The sequence below is a fragment of the Epinephelus lanceolatus genome, chromosome 16 (genome assembly GCF_041903045.1).
Source record: "Epinephelus lanceolatus isolate andai-2023 chromosome 16, ASM4190304v1, whole genome shotgun sequence".
NCBI classification, from domain to species: Eukaryota; Metazoa; Chordata; class Actinopteri; order Perciformes; family Serranidae; genus Epinephelus; species Epinephelus lanceolatus.
The window spans coordinates 40,796,312-40,816,683 of record NC_135749.1 but is presented as its reverse complement, the minus strand read 5'-3'; the positions used below and the strand labels follow the sequence as shown (position 1 = coordinate 40,816,683).

The window sequence follows — 20,372 nt, the reverse complement described above, 5'->3', positions numbered from 1 at the left end:
AGTTTTTTCTAATACAACTTCATATTTCCAATTCTGTCTCGTTCTCACTCCTCCACCGCTGGCCACCACATTCGCTCCCACGTTTGCAACAGTCGTAACCATTTCCTCCTCCCAGATCCTCGTATATCTGCCCCAGAAAAGCATTAATGGACAACCTCCTGCCCCATGTTTATCCCCTTCTCTCATTCGTTTATCCTTCCCCAACATTTTGTAATAAACAAACTCAGCCACCCCCACCCCTTTGTCCACAACCCGCGAGACGTACCCAGTCTCTACAGCAGCCAGCCTTTTGGGGGCATGATCACGTTCGCTTAACATGCTATTCATGCAGACACTCACCCTGGCCTCAGACCTGCACCATTTCATCAATCCGAGTGTCCCATATCCTCAATTGCCAATTCTTGCTTTCCCGTTATTAATTACAGAAATTCTGACAATCAGCACCAGCCTCCGACCTTTTGACTGTTTACTTGGGTTGTCTCTTCGCACGGAGCCACTGTAACCATTTACAGGCAGAAAATTCTTGGGTGCTGTTGTCTTAAGTAAACATCACACATATGCGCTATGATTCAAAACTTCCATGCACTCTTGAAGCTCTCTTTGGGGCTCTATCCAAAGCCGAGCTCATGAAGAGACAGCTCCCCCATTCAGTCTCACTCCCGGGATCCCTCCTGTGTTCCTGCCTTTGACTCGACACGTTCATCATCGTGCTCGCCAGCTACCCGGAAACCCAGCCATCATCCCTCAACCCTTAGTCTTCCATCCCTTCATCCCTCAACCCTCATACCTTCATTCCTTACTCAACATCCCTTGATCCTTACCCTGTCATCCCTAACCTTTCATCCATCTGGCCCTTGACCCTCATCTCTGCTACCCTTCATCCCTCAACCCTTCATCCCTAATCCATTCAACCCTCAACCCTCAACCTTCACCCCTCAACCCTTCATCCCTCATCCAATCGACCCTTGACCCTCAACCCTCATCCCTCAACCCTTCATCCCTCATTCCTTCATCCATTCGACCCTCAACCCTCATCTGTTCATCCCTGAACCCTTCACCCCTCATCCCTCATCTATTCGACCCTCAACCCTTCATCCCTCAACCCTCATACCTTCATTCCTCACTCAACATCCCTTGATCCTTACCCTGTCATCCCTAACCTTTCATCCATCTGGCCTTTGACCCTCATCCCTGCTACCCTTCATCCCTCATCCATTCAACCCTTGACCCTCAACCCTTTATCCCTCATTCCTTCATCCATTCGACCATCAACCCTCATCTCTTCATCCCTCAACCCTTCATCCCTCATCCATTCAACTCTCAACCCTTCATCCCTCATCACTTCATCCCCCATCCATTCGACCCTCAACCCTCATCCCTTTATCTCCCATCCACATCCTTTCATTCCTAATACCTCGATCCTCACCCCTTAATGCTTTCCTCAGAACCTATAATCCATCATATGCAATAAGTCATTCAAAATCTTTATCTTATTGATGTGGTCTTTGTTAGTGAACTATACTATGACAGTTATCGACATACTATACTATGACTGTTTTTGACATACTACACTATGACTTTTTTTAATAACTTTTTTCAACATACTATACCATGACTTTTTTCGACATACTATGCTTTGACATTTTTAACACTTTTTACCACTTACTATATTATGAGTTTTTTTGACACACTATACTATAAAATTTTACAACGTACTATACTATGACTCTTATCGACATACAAAACCATTACTTTTTAAAAAAAATTCTGACATACTGTACTATGACTTTTTTCCTCTAGTCTGCATGTCGAAGTATCCTTGGGCAAGATACAGAACCCCAGATTGCTCCTCACAGCTGCTCCATGGGTGTGTGAGAGCATGTGAATAGTTACTGAGTAGCAGTGTGTGAATGTGTATGTGAATGGGTGAATGTGACTCAGTAGTGTAAAAAGCGCTTTGAGTGGTCAGAAGACTAGTAATGCACCATAAAAATGCAGGTCCATTTACCAGGTCAATTTACCAGATCCATTTACATACTATATGACTTTTTTGGACATACTATACTATGACATTTTTAACTGTTTTTCGACATACAGTACAATCCTATGACTTTTTAAACTTCTTTTCGAAATACAATACTATGATGTTTTTTAACACTTTTGGACATACTATGATGTTTTAAACAGATTTTTTCTTATTACACGATGACTTTTTTGACATACTATACCATTACATTTGTAACACTGTTTTTTAAAACACTATACTATGACTTTTTTCTACATACTATACTTTACCTGTTTTGACCTTTTTCAACATACTTCATATGACTCTAATCAACATACTATACTATGACTTAAACTTTTTTTTGATATACTATATTACGACTGTTATAGACATACTATAACTTTTTTAACATACTATGTTATAACATATTTAACAGTTTTCATTATACTATACTATGCCTTTTTTCGAAATACAATACTATGACATTTTTAACAATACTGTCCTATGACATTCTTTGACATACTATACGATGATGTTTTTAACACTTTCTTCAATATACTATGATTGTTTTCAACATACTTTTTTATGACTTTCTTCAGCATACTATACTATGATGTTTTAAACACTTTTCGACATACTATACCATGACATTTTCAAACATACAATACTATGACGTTTTAAACACTGTTATTTACATACTATACTATGACTTTTTTCGACATATGCTATGACATTTTTAACACTGTTGGCAAAAAATTATACTATTTTTAACTTTATTCGATATACTATACGATGATTTATTTTTAAAAAACAATACTATAAAGGTTTTTGATATTCTATACCATGACTTTTTACCTCCGCCAAGGAGGTTATGTTTTCGCCGGTATTGGTCTGTTTGTCTGTTTGTTTGTCTGCAAAATAACTCAAAAAGTTCTGAATGGATTTTGATGAAATTTTCAGGAAAGGTTGATAATGGGACAAGGAACAGATGATAAAATTTTGGCGGTGATCGGTTGAAGCAAAGTGGATAAAATAATAAAATGGCGGAAAATGCGAGCTGCTTGGTGGAGGTCTGCGCTCTCCGAGTGCTTTTCTAGTTAAAGCTGTTTTCAAAATACTATACTATGACTTTTTTCAACATACTATACTATGATTTTTAAGCCTTTTTCGACATACTATACAAAAACTGTTACTGACATACTATACTATGATTTTTAACTATACTATGACTTTTTCCAAATACAGTACTGTAATGTTTTTCACACAGTTTTCAACATACTATACTATGATGTATTTCGACATGCTTTACTATGACATTTTAACACTTTTTTTATCATACCACATCATACTATAATATATTGAAAAAAAACATTTAAAAACATCATAATATAGTATGTTGAAAAAAGCATTAAAAACTTCATGGTATAGTATGTCGAGAAAAGTCAGTGTTGGTATGTCGACAAAATTGTTAAAAACGTCATAGTATAGTGGTTGAAAAAAGGCAGTATAGTATACCGAAAACAGTCAAAGTATAGTTTGTTGAAAAAAGCGTTAAAAATGTCATAGTATAGTATACTGTCTTTTTTTCATTAAAATTGTCATAGTATAAAACATTGTTCAAATCTTCATGAAAAAACTATTATTTGTATAGGATGCCATTATGACATTTTTGCTAAAAAATGTTATTGCATACAATACTATGACATTTTTCATGAAAACTTTCATTGTAGTCTAAACTTTGCCACGCTTTGACGTCGTATTCTAATATTTTGTCTTTTTTTGTGAAATGGCATACCATACTATAACAATTTGCATAACAATTACTTTTTTCATGAAAAATTGGTATGCTTTACCATACTATGATATTTTTATTTAAAATATATAATGTACTATACTTTTTACAGGAAAATTTGTATGGCATACTATATTATGACATTTTTGATACAAATAAATCATGGCATACTATACAATGACATTTTAATTCAAAAATATATAGAATACCATACTATGACATTTTTCCTGAAAGTTTTCATGGCATCCTATATGATGACATTTTTCATGCAAATTTTTATGGCAAACTATACTATGACATTTGAAGGAAATTGATTCGCTACTATTACATTTTTATTCAAGATATATAACATACTATACTATTACAATTTAATTGAGATTCCTGTACTGAAGAGCACCAGAGGTTGACCATTTTCACACTTTTTGAAGATCCCTGCAGCACTCCATGCATTTCTTTTTTCTATATAACATACTATACTATACATTTTAATGATTTTGTATAGCATTCTATAGTATAACATTTTACAGAAAATGTTATGCTATACTATTGTATGACATTTTTATTCAAAATATAAAGCATAATTTTCTTGGACATTTTTCATAATTTTTTATGGCATACTATACTATTACATTTTTCATGAACATTTTTATGTCATACATCTAGACAACTCTAGACCACTCAAAGCGCTTTTTACACTACGAGTCACATTCACCCATTCACACACATTCATACACTGGTGGCCGAGGCTACCATATAAGGTGCCACCTGCCAGCTTTCAACACACTCACACACCGATGGAAGCATCATCGGGAGCAATTTTGGGTTCATTATCTTGCTCAAGGATATTTGGACATGCAGACTGGAGGAGCTGGGGATCAAACCACTGAATTTCTGACTACCACTCTACAGCCGACTGCGGTATGCTATAGTATAACATTTTGAGGAAAACTTCATGCCAGACTATAATGTAATTTTTCATGAAAATGCTTGTGCCATACAAAACAATCGAATGTTTCCTGAAAAAAAATATGGTACAACATACTATGGTATTTTTTCATAAAAAAAATGTATGCCATGCTTTGACATTTTTAATTGATTGATTGCTAAACCATAGTATGGCATTTTTATGCAAATTATATAGCATACTATACTATGACATTTTTCATAGAAATTCCATGCCATAACATACTGTGATGTTTTTCATGAAAATCTTATGGCTTTCTATGCCATGACTTTTCAAAGAAAATGTTATGCCGTAGTATTCTATTGCAGTTTTCATTTAAGAAAAATGATAGCATTCTATACCATGCCTTTTTTCATGAAAAAAAAAATGATGGCATACTTTACTGTTTTTGTTTTTTTCTTCATAAAAATGTTATAACTACGGAGCCCCTAAAGTCCCCAAAAAAGAATAAAAAAAAAAAAAAATTCACGAGATACTAACTCGAGCACACGAGATAATATCTTGTGCGCACGAGATAAGCTAAATCGAGTGCACGAGATACTAAAACGTGCGCTCGACATACAATTATTTCCCACGCTGAAAGCTCAGAAAGGTCACTGTCTGAGTCAGTACCATGGCTGTGTACTATTTATAGACGAGGTTACGTTACAGCGCAGCCAGCCAGCATTGGCTCTCTGCCAAGTTTTCCAGCGCATCCACTTGAATATCAAACTGTATTTTGTGAATACAAACTGTATGCTGATGTTGTAAATAGTACAGGCTATAAACAGTAAGCAACATCTAAAATGATCCTCACTAATAACAAATAATGAATTATAATGTAGCCTAGTAAATCTATACAGTGCGACCACTAGATGACTGCTGGCTGCTGTCCAGTCCAGTACACAAGACACACTGGTCTCTGTGAGCTCGTACATCATCTCCAGGGGTCCGTTTAGTGAAAACTCAGAGTCTGTTAACCCTGAAATGAGGGAAACTCTGAGTTTTCCGTTTCAAAAAGGGAGGTAACTCAAACCAGAGAAAGAGGGGTAACTCTAGCCTGTTTCAGAGAGAGAGCTAACTTAAGCTCTCGGTCAGTTACCGTAGTAACAGACTCTATGAACCTAACCTGGTCGGGACCAGGTTTTTCTCAGTGAACCTCGAGTTTCTCTCTGTCTCCGCCCTCTTTCAGAGCCACACACTCCATTTGATTTCCTCATTCATTCAGTCAACAGGCGAGTTTTGGTGTAGCCTAGTTCTGCCGTCTGTCATTTTAAAAAATCATTAAAAAAAATCAGAATCAGTATATTAGAAGTCCATTAGGCACAGTAGGTGGCGACTTTTTTCACTTACATGTCATGTCCTTTTGATAACGATCCTGTGGATGAAGGTGCAGCATTACTGCGTAGAGAATTAAATATTCGTCAGGAGATGGTTATCAGACCGCGCATAGATGTTTTAGCATTTCCACACAGTTATCTTTTTGAGCTGTATCATTTCACGTCACAGTCCATCATCTACATACACAACCTAATCCGTCCTTACATTTGCAACATTACCAATCGTAGTCATGCTCTCACATCCCAGCAGATATTGTGTGTTGCGCTGCGTTTCTTTGCAAATGGAAGTTTTTTGTACAATGTCGGAGAGGCTGAGCACTTGAGTAGGCTAAGGCAACTGTATGCAGGGTGGTCAGAAAAGTGTGCTCATTTTACGGGCGTCTGCCTTCTTTCTGTTGGCTGAGTAGAAGTCTGTGTTAGTTTAAATAGGCTTAATTAACAGAACATGATATAGATGAGAAGACATTGATGTGTGTGAAAACAGCATTATGGTGGGGATAAAAAAACTGCACAGTCAAACAGCCACTTAATATTTACTTTACAATGTATAGCATGATCAAAATGAGGTACCCCCATGAGATTATGCTGAGCCTTACCTGTTTGAACAATGTTTTTATATTTCATCCTAAGCTGCTGCCAAGTGCGCTTCTCCCCCGCGGGATTGCACCTAAATGAAATAAATTAATAGGCTACCATTCAAGCAGTTTTCCCCTGTAATATTATTGTGATTGCAAAGGACTTAAACTTACGCATTGACCCGAGCAGCAATGTTCTCCCACGCCGTCTCCCTCTTTTTTGCAGCTGCAGCAGTGTTGCACTTCTTTTTGAAAACATGTGCAAACTCGCCGTATGAGCGCATTAAGATTTCTAATTCTAATGGGGTGAAAAACGCAGCCCTCCTCTTCCCCGTTGCCATGGTGACTCGTCAAATCGGGGCTCCATTGATGCTGGCTTTTTATAGTTGAGGTGCACGTGCTTAACTCCGGGGGTGAAACTACTCCGAGTTGATTAAACTGATTCAAATCAGCTGTTCTGGAACCGGAAACTCACGCACACTTATCAATGATTAAGGATTTGATTTGAAGTTATTTTATAATAACATGCAGTTATAAGAGAACTAGAATGTTTTGTTAAGAAAATGAAACTTTGATAACTAAATCAAGCCATTTAAGGAACAATATAACCCTGTCTGCAGGGACGAACGGACCACATGATGGGGTCAAACGGATCATGTGCATAATTAACCACAAAACAAGCAAATACTTCATCTTAATGACATATAACACTCATGCTTCAGCATAGAAAAATGTCGGGTTTAAATCGGGCTCAGGCCCATAATTACAGTTAATTGGACGGGCCGGACGGTCCTGAATATAACGTGCACGGGCTCGGGCCGAGTCGGGCTGGATTTTTTGGACCCGATCTAAGCTCTATTAGCTGCTCTCGTGGAAAGGGGGTCAGTTCCGGGGAACTCACATCCACTCGTTTCCCCTGAGCCGCCTCAAGCACTGCCGGCTCTCACCCTGCAGCTATGCGGAGTCCCTCCTGATCAAAACGCCGCTCCACCTCTGAGCGCAGCAGGTCCAGGGCCTCTGTATGTAGTCAGGCAGGCTGCATATGTGAGACAGTGACCTGTCTGAGCTTTCAGCGTGGGAAATAATTATATGTCGAGCGCACGTTTTAGTATCTCGTGCGCTCGATTTAGCTTATCTCGTGTGCACGAGAGCTTGAGTTAGCTTATCTCGTGCGCACGAGATAGTTTTTTTTTTCTTTTTTGGGGACTTTAGGGGCTCCGTATATAACACACAATACTGTGGTATCTTTAATGAAAAATGTATGGCACAATAGACTTTGACATTTTTCTTGACAAAATTTCTGGCATTGTATACACTTACACGTATTTTATGACAATTCACCAGTCAAAAATGAATTATTTTAAAATTTATAGATACACTTTTGATTGAAATTTAATAGAGGACTGTAGTCTGCAAGAGTAATAGATCATTGAAATTTGCAAACAGCCTACATAAACCTACAAACCTACATCACAAGCAGTCATCTTGTTTCAAACTGTGTATGTCTAGTCTGAAGTATGCTTGAGGTGAGCATATTCACACCGCACATTGTGTCTTTATGAATATCAGTTTATGTGTGGAAAATGTTGTATGCATGGATTTTCTGCATTGGCATGTTTATACATCTGGTCCCTGGTGTTGATAGTATATTTATGTGCACATGCAATGATGAGTATTTGTTGAGAGGGAACCCCTACATGACATGACCTTGAAGCTCACCAAAGTTTCATAAATTACCTTTTATCAAAGTTTACATTTTTCTGGTCCAATATTGGTTGTAGAATTTATGTGAACTCTTGGGAGTTATGACAAAGTAAGACTGTTTATTTTTGCTATCTTACATAATCATATAGTAAATGTAAGTTTACGTGTGTTGCTGATGTAATCATTAGAATTTCAAGTGGCAATTAGCCCTAAAAGCGTATGAAAAGGGTCTTTAAAAAAGATCTTAAATTTAATGTCAGGATTCCTGCACACACCGTGGATTAGTTTATGTTAATACATTATTTCCTCATACATCTTCCCTGTCCAAAGAGTCCACCCACCTTCGGCTGTCCATCCAACAGTCCGTTGAGCTTGGCCAGGGATCGCAGGGATAAGGCGTGTGGCAGCGACGCCTCAGGGTCTTTTCCCAGCCTCCTCGCCCGCTGAGCGGCGCTGCGGCTGCAGTAACATGACACCAGGAAACCTGACAAGATGGCACCCAGGAAGAAGGCCACCAGCACACAGGCAATCAGCAGGGTGTAGTGGACATTAGCACTTGCACGCTGGTCCATCTCAGGAAGACGACGAACACCTGGAAGACACAAGTGGAGAGGAAAAAGGGTTATTATTACATCTTTTTCACTACTGCCAAGGGGAAGGAGTCATTATATCCATCCATGTGACCAACATATCGTCAAGGCTTCGGGTGGGTCAAATGACAAACTACAGCTTTCTCTGTGGGTGGAAAAGTCTACGGCCGGACGAGTGTGACTTCTACATAAAGGACGTTGATGACATAGATGAGGATGCAAGAAGGAGGAAAAGAGGGAGGAGAGGTGAGAGCACAGTGAGAGGGTGGAGGAAGGAATAAAGGAAGAGAGAGACAGGGATGAGGATTGAACTTAATGAGAAAGAGGTGGTTCACAGGTAAGAAAACAGGATGATGGAGGAGGTGAAGAGGGTAATATCTGAGAAGAAAGAAGGAGAAAGGAAGGAGGGAAGACAGGAGGAGGAGAAGAAAAGAAGAGGAAAGGACTATGACTGCATCTGAGAGAAAGACTGGGGGTGGAGGAGGAGGGGTAGAGGATGACAAAAGGATGGAGAGATGATAACGGGAGGAGGAGGAAGAGAAATGAGGACGGGAGAAAGGATGGAGGTATGAAGGAGAGAAGAGATGAAAGAGCTTATTGTTTGGCAGCATTCACCTTGTCAAGTCCAGATACGACATCAAAGCTTCTCAGACACAATGACTCATCAGTCTGTCCAACAGCATTCACACACATGCACGCACGCACGCACGCACGCACGCACACATACGTAGGCACACGCACACGTGCGCGCACACACACACACACACACACACACACACACACACACACATTCGATGGGTAGATTATGCTGCAGTAATCAATATTTTGATACACGGATGCTGCTGATGTTGCATTCTAAGAAAGAATCAGTTTAAACTTTGTTAACTTGATCACCATCTTCTCACAGACATGACACATACTTCACTTCCTTTGTGTCAACAAATTTTTAAAAAGTTATGTCACTTTTGAAAAGTGAAGAATTTTCGAAAAGTTCTGTCATTTATGAAAAGTGAAGAAATTTTGAAAAGTTGTCATTTTTGAAAAGTGTAGACATTTTTGGTCAATGATCATATACAACATTTTATGTACGTATGCAATTTATTTGAACAATTATTTGTCATAGTATTTGTTGCATGTTATATTACAGGCTGTATGTCTATTCATGTTTAACCCTCACACATGTTATGTATATATACATATATGTTATTAATTTTTTGCGTATATTTTCCTGTTAGTACATATGTATATACTAATCTTCATATGTATCTGTATTGTGTGTTTCAAGCTGAAGTTGAAAGATAATTTTGTGAGTCAAATGTTTATTGTTGCCACCTGATTAGTATTGCTAAATGGCCAATGAATGCTAACAGAATATTGGCTATCATCACATGTCTGAGCTGTTCACACTGTTCTGGCACTCTCACAGCTTGGAGTTTGGTTTATTGCTCACTGCCAAGACTTAGAGACTGCCTGGTGGACACAGCGGAGCATTTAGCAACTAAAGAGACAGATTTTTTTATTTCCCTCAGACATAAACTGCTAATGAATGGTAAATGGACATCCGACCACTCAAAGCGCTTTTAACACTACGAGTCACATTCACCCATTCACACACACACATTCATACACTGGTGGCTGAGGCTACTATACAAGGTGCCACCTGCTGCTCAGTTTTTAACACACTCACACCGATGGAAGCATCATCGGGAGCAATTTTGGGTTCAGTATCTTGCTCAAGGATACTTCGACATGCACACAGGAGCCAGGGATCAAACCACTGATCTTCTGATTGGTGGACGACCCGCTCTGCCTCTGAGCGACAGCCGGCAATCATTGTGCTGCCCTGTAACTGCATAATATGGAAATAAGCAACTGATTGCTAACGAGTTTTCTTATAAGATGATATGATATGTCAAACCTCGTTTTCACTGTTGTTTCTGCTGAAAACAAGTGGACAAAAAGTGCAGCTTTAAAAGATCACCAACAAGACTCGCATAAAAAAACAACAAAAAAAATGAACTTATAGAGACCCTAACTGCAAATACTGCAACGACTTACATTTAACATGAGAAACAAAGACACTGATTCATATACAGTCTATGGTTTTTCTTGAAGTAGCATCTATCAGAGCAGCAGCTCAACACTTCAGCACAGGCTCCTCTTTGTTGTGTTTGTGTGTTTGCTGCAGTCACACTTTAGTTTGTTTCTGACAGCACTCGAAAGCAGCAGTCAGCAGTTGGTGCGTGTCATTAGCCACTTTAACAGATGAAAGCTGTGACTTTCAGGTAGCTTTTGCTTGTGTTAACCTCAGTTTTATCCTGAAGGCTTGATTGAGCATCACAGGAGCTCTTTTCATTACCACCACCCTGCTTCACATTCACAGCGACACACTCACGCCTGGCAGCCTTTGAGACCTCAGAGTGACAGCATGATTTACCTGCTGACACTTAAAGTGCATTTTACACCTTTTACAACATGCTTTGAACCGTTTATTGAGAATCTGGGGCGATTTTATAACATTTCATTTCAAACTTTATTTCATCAGGTAAAATGAAATATACGGTCTGTGTTGGTTGTTGGTGGATTATTTATTAAAAAAAACAAATTGGTATTAGAATCCATAATTTAAACAACTAACTTTCTGCAGCCACCTTTAAGCATTGGGTGCTACATTATTATTTCATAGTTCAGTTAAATCACTCAGAAAGAGCAGCCTGTTCCGGAAAGCTGATCAAAGGGCCAAAAATACCCCCAGAAACAAAAAGCTAATTTCATGCCCTGCACTGTTGACTGTCCGGGGGTTTTATTCCCCACTCCTCGCCTGTCCGGGACTCGAACTGGCAACTGCCTCTAACCTCAAAGCCAGCATCGCCTCAAGGCCTCCGAGGCTTCGCTTTGATACAAGACACCATGGAACAAATTTGTCTTTTATGCAACATGCTGTTGAAATAGAGCAAGTAGTCATTACACGTCCAGCCAGGATTCTCACACACACACACACACACACACACACACACCCCTGCGTTTAACAGGAGATGATTTCATGTTCGTTATTTCCACACTTTCATCTCTGTCCTTCACTCAGACAGTTATAAATAGGATGATGGAGACATACAGAGAAAAATATTATGCTAATTACAGCTCGACATGGAAATGTTTCATTCTCTGCCCTTCTCTCTCCATCTCTTTGTTTCTCTCAGTGTTCTTTGTCAGTGTGAGAGTTCCTCTTTCTCTCTGCTGTCACTCTCAATTGTAAAAGTTTCTGAAATCAAGGGTGAAATCTTTTGGGTGAAGTCTTGTCTCACTTTTCTGTCATCACTTTCTGTTTTCTGTCAGTCGAAAAACTTACAGTATTCTTAAACTCTCTCTGCTTTCCTTCAGTTCTTATCTTCCTTTATCTGTCTGTGCCTTATGTTCTTTTATTCTTTGCTCCATCTCTCCTTATTTATCCTCCTTTCCTCTCTTTTTTCTTCGTTAACCAAAATCAGTACAGAAGTACTTCCTGTCTCAGAAAATCAACAAATGAACCATTAAAACCAGATTCAGTAGAAAACCAAATGAGTACAATCCCTCATGCTGACGGCACGCTGATCGATTTCCAAACTTATGGACTTGCTGTGATGTAAATGATCGAAGGCCAATCTGAAGCAAAACAGACTGATCTGATGATGCAGGTAATGTGATGTGATTGAAAGATCCAGTTCTGGAGTTCCCAAGTTCAAGAATAAACTGTGATGGTCAACTTTCATCCAAAATGACTAAAAGTCATGACGAACTGCTGATAGTGAGGAACACTTTTGTAGAGACGCATGTGACAAGAGAGTGATGGACAATGTATAATAATCCTAAAATGAACTGAGGTGAGGGGTTTGGATGAACTTGAGGACACTGAGCTGGACTCGCCTACAAGCTCAAGTAAAGCAAAACAGCGAGACGAGTCAGCCTCACCTGGACTCAGGTAGGCCTCTATGTGTCCATTTAGCATTTCTCTCTGGCAGGACACTGGGGAGTGCTTAAACACAATTTTTACAACATTACACCACTCTAACCACTGTTGTATGACAGATTAGCATTACCCCTTTGGTTTTTATTATCTACTGGGGTTACTATCTATTTGTTTGACATTGTTTTTTTTCACCATAAGCACCAGCTGGTGGATGCTTATGCACATACTTTGTATGGATGAGCTAGTCAATGCTATTATGAAAATATCCCAAAAAATATTAAAAAGTCTGAAAAACCATTCAAGAAATTGTCCAAAAAATTGTGATAAAATGTCTGAAAAATATTAATAAAATGTCAAAAAAACGTCCAGGAAATTATTAATATGTCTGAACAATGTTCATAAAATGACCAAATGAAAATGCTGACGACATGTCCAAAATATATTATTAAAATGTCCAAAACAAAACAAAGTACCTATCCGAAAAATGTTGATAAATTGTCTGAAAAACATTATTAAAAATGTCAGGAAAAAATGTTAATAAAATGTACAATGAATTACAGAGAGCAGTAATCATCATCTGTGTGGCGCTTGGTGCACACACGGAGACAGAGATGCACCACCTGTTCTGCCAAACTTGTCGTGCATAAGTTGCAGAGCTAATGACAGACTCTTGACATAAACATGTCAGCCTTTAACAGTAAAATCGTTTCAGTATTAATTTTGAAATTCAGTATTTTTATCAGGCTTGAGTCCAATACGGCTACTGTATCTGATCCAAGCTCTATGGAGGATGTGGGTGCAAAAATATGATGAGAACTACTGGTAGGGTGTTTTCACACAGTTGAGGTAATTTGATTCACACCAGATTGTTGCATTTCAGTTCAGGTTCATTTTCTGTTCACACTGACTTTATTGATTTATCATGCTAAAATCATATGTGCTATGATAAAATCCTGTGGTTGGTTCATTTTCTTTCACACCACAGACTAACCGCACCAGAGTCCCTTTGGAAGCGGACCAAGACCCACTTTTTCGAGTGGTCTCTGTGTGGTTGTTTGGTCTGCACCAGGGTTCAATTGACAACTTTCACACTGGCCCAAAGGAACCGTATTAACCAGGCAAACAGACCTGAGTTCATTTTAACTGAACCAAACAGATTAGGTGTGAAATCACCCTTAGAATGAGCCCACTTCCAAGCATATTTTAGGCTAACAAAGCAGCAGTTTATCTTTGTTGTGATAGTTTCTGTGTGACATATCATACAGTTCAGGACAGAACAGAACAATTTCTCAAACGTTCTTTTCTTGGTGACAATGGTGACTAGTCCCTCTTCAAATATATGATTGGTTGCCTGAAAAGCAGTGACATTCAAGTCACCAGCGCCTTTCTGTATGGTGCAATCTGTAAATTTTGCAAATGCTGTGTAGCTTCCTGAGACCTGAACTTTTGTTTGGTATGCATTTTTAATTTCTGCTAGCTATTTGAGATCAGTAGGACCCAATAAGTATAAAACCTTAACACTGTCAACGATGATTAAGTCGCAATGTCCTCAATCGAGACAATAATAAAGTCCCAGTGTCCTCAAACAAGACGATAATTAAGTCCCAGTGTCCATAAACAAGATGATAATAAAGTCCTAATGTCCTAAAATAAGTACTTTTTATCAACAGTGTTTTAGCTTGTTACCGTTGTTGCCATATTAAAATACAACTGGCTGCCATCTTGTTTATACATGGATTGTTGTGCTCTTACTACCACTAGATGGCACAAAAAGTGAACTGTGACTTTAAGCCCGAGGAGGCCAATGCTCCACACACTAAAGTCAAGCTCCAGAAACTTCTGCCCTATTAGCATGCTCTCTTTCTCTGTGTCTCACTCTCTGCTGCTCTCTCGCCCACTCATTCTCCACAAGATCCATTGGTATTCACATGACGGCAGACGGCAGTGACACACACACAGAGCGGCTAGAGCGGCTAGAGCAGCGAGAGCAAGACAGAGAAGAAATGACAACGAGATGAAGGAGAGAGAGAAAAATGACAGACATGGATTAAGGGAGAGAGAGACATGTTAGAAATGAAAATGAAAGAGAGAATGTGTGTGTGTGCGTGCGCGCGGCAGGAGAGTGTGGAAAAAGGAGAGACCTTGTCAAGTTTGACTTTTTCACTTCGCCACTGAAAATGTTGGTAACACACACTATCCCCTCACTTTAAAGGTCAGACAACTCACATCTGACACACACACACACACACACACACACACACCTGACACACTGTGTGTCAGAGTGCGTGTCAGGGTGTGTGTATTGAATAAGAATGAAGCTGTTTCTCTGCAGCAGGTGAACCAACAAGCTGCTCCACTCCTCCTCACCACACTGTTGCTTCTTCTATTTTAATATCATCTCCTGGTGCTCCTCACATGTGTGTGTGTGGACACTGCACCTCCCAGAGGTCATCTGTCTATCAAACTATGTGGGCGGGGCTTAGTTTACATTATCACAGTTTCTTTCCTTGTCTCTTCCAACATCATGGCTGAGTGTTTGTAGAGATAATCAAACAAATCAAATTAAGTGTCACTGGCCCCTTCAAATCCTCTGGATGAACCAATCATTTGTGAAACTGCCACTGAGAAGCTCACTGAAGGAAATTACATTTTTGATACCAAAGAAACAGTTTTTGGTTCACTAATTATTATTATTATTTTTTATTTTTTATATAAAATTAAAAAAAATAAAAATTAGTGAACCAAATCCTTGGGCAAGATACTGAACCCCAAATTGCTCCTGATGGCTGGTAGGCTACATTGATGTGTGAGTGCGTGTGAATGGTTACTAAGTAGCAGGTGGCACCGTGTATGGTAGCCTCGGCCAACAGTGTGTGAATGTGTATTTGAGTGGGTGAATGTGACATGGAGTGTAAAAGCATTTCGAGTGGTCGGAAGACTAGAAATGTGCTATAATAGTGCAGTCCATTTACAATTTAAAATAACATATATCTTGTGCTCTACTAGCACATAAAGAAGGATGCAGGTGTGTGCAAAAACAATACATATTTATATTACACCTAGGCCCCATTTTAATCAAAAACTTACAGTACAGGGGCCTCATTTATAAAAGAGTGCTTAGGATTCATACTAAAAGTTGACGTGTGCCCAAAAGCTGAAAATGGCGTGCGCCAAAAAATAATCTAATTTATAAAACCGTGCACACGCACACTTGCATGCAATGTTCTCTTTATAAATCACAGACCTCCTGGAGTTGTGCGCACCCAGATCTGCCTCATATTCTGCCCTCTACACACCCTAGTTCAACCATAAATGGTCATGCAAATCACCTCATGAATGCGATCTGCATATAAATAAGCCGGCATGCAAGCGTTCTCTCGTTGTGAGTCACGGCGACAGGTGTGAGAAACTAACCAAAAAACGGAATTTCTCCAAGACTGAGCTTGAGACCCTTTAACGGGAGGTGGAGGACTGAAGAAAGATTTTATTTGGTGGCCACACCAGCAAGATCACTAATAAAGCAAAAAAAAGTGGCAACACATCAACGCTGCTGATGCTGTCAGCTGTGTCTGTGGGACTGCACAGACAGTGACAGAGAAAAAAAAGTGGTCTGAACTAAAGGTACACCAAATATTTCTACTCCTTTACCAATATGTAGTTAATGTGTTGCTTTTAAACTTGAGGATGTTTGACATTGATGTGCGACATAAAGAATCACATTTATTAAAGGTGGAGGCAAAAAGGAGTATGTGCCAGTGCCATCTTGCGCAATTACGCATGGGGGTCACCGCAGTATTTATATGTTTATGGCAATTAGTCTGATCAGACACCCGGCCTGAATTACAGCATGAACCAGTGGTATCCCTGTCCCAAAATACAACGTGTAATTTGAAATACAGTTCAAAGATGAAAGTGTAATAGGCGCCCATTTCTTCATGCTGGTTTTGTCATGAACAGCACGTCTAAGTAGGGTTGATGAAATGTGTGTAACGGTTGTGCTTAATGGCTGTATTTCGAGACATGATAAATGCACTGGAAATATTTAGCTAAATAAATAAATATATTCCATGCAGTCGCGCCTCCTCTCCCCCTCCTGCACTCACAGAGTGGACAATGAGATGTTAGAGGCAGTGCGGATTAAATACGTATTTAGAAAGAATTTCAATTCGGGATTTGAGTTGGATTTTACAACGTTTTTATGAAACAATTATCACTCACTCCAAGCGCAAAATAAGGCTGCTGGATTTAATTTCAATGATAACGTGGATCTAAGGTGGATATAGCGTGACATTAAATTTGTGTGAGACATCAATAAAAATCTCCACTCCACTTCTCCACCTCGCCGTCTGCGTCGCCACTTCCCAGTGTCTCCAAAATGTGCACACATTCTCCCGCCAAGTTTATTTTTATAAATCACAACCTTTGCGTGGGAAGTGGGGTATGCCACTTTAAAGCCCCGTTTTGTGCGTAAGCAAGCTTTATAAATGAGGCCCCAGACCCTTTCACTGTTGCAAACAATAGAACGTTTTTTGGTGGGCAGAGCTTAGTTGGAGGCAAAACAATTTTCCACAGACATTAGCTAGCGTTAGCTAGCAAGTTCTGTTGCCTCGTTTTTACACTACGGAGGAAGATGATACGAGTCTCTCTGAATAGGGTACATTCAGAAATATTCACTCTGAGTGTGGGAGCGTATTCTGGCACAAACTGGACTGTTCATAAATTCGGAGCGCTGTCTGAATGTACTGTTCGGTTCAACCTGATCTCACAGAAATACGTGAAATGACCACGACCTCTTCATACCACATTCCGTGGTGGCAGCATGTAATGGGTTAAAATTACGTACCGGTACCACAGACACAATGCCAATGTAAAGTCAATTAGGAATCTTTGTCATGATGGACACACAAATTCCCTGGTTCAGCAACGTCACATCAACGTCGTTTCCCTCAATGATATCTTTAACATTCCTATATACACACAAAAACACGATTGTCCTTGATAACTCAACAATATGACAGGTTAATGTCAAGGCCATAAAATAGATTAAATGTATTTTGCCAGCTTTTGATAGCGTAGGGCTTTAAGAGCATTGTGCTGTGGGCGGACGTGGCGCGTTCGACTACTGTTTTGTATGGTCTGTCGTCTGTGGGCTTCATTCCATTTCAAATTGCGACTGGTCTGCCGCAACCTGAATCCAAACGGCACTATCTCTGTTAAGAAAAGTGTGTGTGTGTGTGTGTCTGTGTGTGTGTGTGTGTGTGCATCAAATCTTATACCATGGCAATATAAACAGGATGAAGACAGGATGATCAAACTGGACTTTACATTTCACATCCCTCATTTAATCTCTGCAATTGTCACTTTCATTTTATTTCATCAAACTGGACTTACGTTTGTGCATTGCATTCAACTTCCACTGTTACATAATTTAATTATTTATGCACATTGTTGCTCTTGTCACTGTCATATATTTCATACACTTCATTTCTTTGTCCATAGCGCAGACCATTTTTCCTTTGTACAGTCAATATTTAATTTCACGTTTTATATACCATTTCCGGACTATTAGGCTACTATTCCACTCTGTAAATAGATTTTAAAATTTCAATATATATATATATTTTTTTTTTAAAGATTATTTTTTGGGCTTTTTCCTTTAATGTACAGGACAGAGTGAAATGGGGTGAGAGAGAGAGCGGGGGGTGACATGCAGCAAATGGTTGCAAGCCGGAGTCGAACCTGCGACCGCTGCAGCGAGGCATCGCCTCAGTACATGGGGCGCCAGCACTATCCACTACTCTACCGACGCCCAAAAAACTTCAATATAATTTTAATATTATTTTTGCTTATTTCATTATTGTTATTGGTTTACTTTTTAGTAGTATTGTATTCTCTGAGGATGACTTACAGTAAAAAAGAAAAAAAAAACAAGCAACCAAACAAAAGAAAAATCATTTTATACACTTGGCCTTCAAAGTGATCTCTGAAACTACACCTGGCATGGCTTGTGTCCGAAAAATGAAAAAATTAAAACTTTGTCGTAGAGCTAAACCAAATACATCATTGGAAAGGTCTCAACCTGGAGAGTACCATATGTCAGTATGATGAATCTACATGGCTCCTGATTTAAAATACTGACCTTTGAATCTTGACCTCGATGCATGTTTGACAGCTTATAACTCAGCAACAAAAGGGGGTACAGACATGGGACCAACTGTTACAGAGAGCTCAGCTATCATGTGAGTGTAGTCAACAACTGGGGGTGCTGTCAGATATGGGTAAAATATGGTTAAAATTAATTTTCACCCATTTAAAAGTTAGATATTTAAAGTCTGATTACATCCCCTTAAAGTCCACAGTGTACTCTCAATTCAGTATTAACAACTTCCAAAAAACACAACAATTCCCTAGGACCGTGCCATGCAGTTTGATACATATCAGCAACATAGTTGTAGTTCTTCTGATTTGCAAAGTTGGGTTCTAAATAGGGTCGTAAAAAAAAGATATATCTACTGAATATATCAAATATCTAGTAAAGCCGAACTAGAAATTACACTGCACCTAGATGAACTATGTTAAGAAAAAGTAAGGATGTTGTTTAATTTCAAATATTTTAGCTAGTACTCTAGAAATGGCGTTTTTGGGATGGTAGTTCTTCCAGCTTGTAAAGTAGAGTTGTAAAATAGGGTCATAAAAAGATATATCTACTGAATATATCAAATATCTAGTCAAGCTGAACTATTAGTCACACTGTATCTAGATGAGCTATGTTAAGAAAAAGTAAAGATGTTGGTTAATTTCAGATATTTTATCTAGTACTGTAGAAATGGCATTTTTGGGATGGTAGTTCTTCAGGTTGTAGAGTTGTGAAATAGGGTCGTAAAAAAAGTAAAAAGTCTACTGAATATATCAAATATCTAGTACAGCCAAATTATCATGTTATTATTATTATTATTATTATTATTATTGAGGGGAAATTATAAAAGAGTAAAAAAATATATATATTTGCACTTTCATGTTTTTGTGTGTATACAGAAACTGAGGAAAACGACGCTGACGTTGTGTTAAACCAGGGAATTCATGTGTCCAGCACAACAAAGGATCCTAATTGACTTAACATTGGCACTGTTTCCGTGGTACCGGCACGTAATTTTAACCCATTACATGCTGCCATCACGGAATGCGGTGTTAAGAGGTCGTGGTCATTTCACGTATTTCTGTGACATAGGGTTGGTTCAGTTATCCAGAGCACCGCACTCTCTGGGTAGCAGATTGCACTCAGTCGGAGATGGAGCAGCAGAACGCCGAGCGGAGTGAATGTAGGTTAACTTGGTTAATTTGGTTGGTTGGTTAATTTATGTAGAATTATAATGATACGTTTCTTCGACCAAAAGGGCTCTCATTTTGGTGTAGAGTGTCAGACTGAATTTACGAATGCACCATGTCCGGTCACTCACTCTCCGGGCCCGCAAGTGTT

General features: G+C 39.1%; 1 protein-coding gene across 2 annotated transcripts in view; it reads right to left on the bottom strand.

Annotated features, from left to right (window-relative positions):
• Nucleotides 1–20,372, bottom strand: part of LOC117263568 (semaphorin-6D-like) — a 501,073-nt gene that overhangs the window by 5,463 nt on the left and 475,238 nt on the right. For both annotated transcript variants that reach the window (XM_078176102.1, XM_033637073.2), the window contains exon 21: nt 8,701–8,951. In XM_078176102.1, coding sequence (XP_078032228.1) covers nt 8,701–8,951 — 251 coding nt within the window. The remainder of the gene's footprint in view (nt 1–8,700; nt 8,952–20,372) is intronic.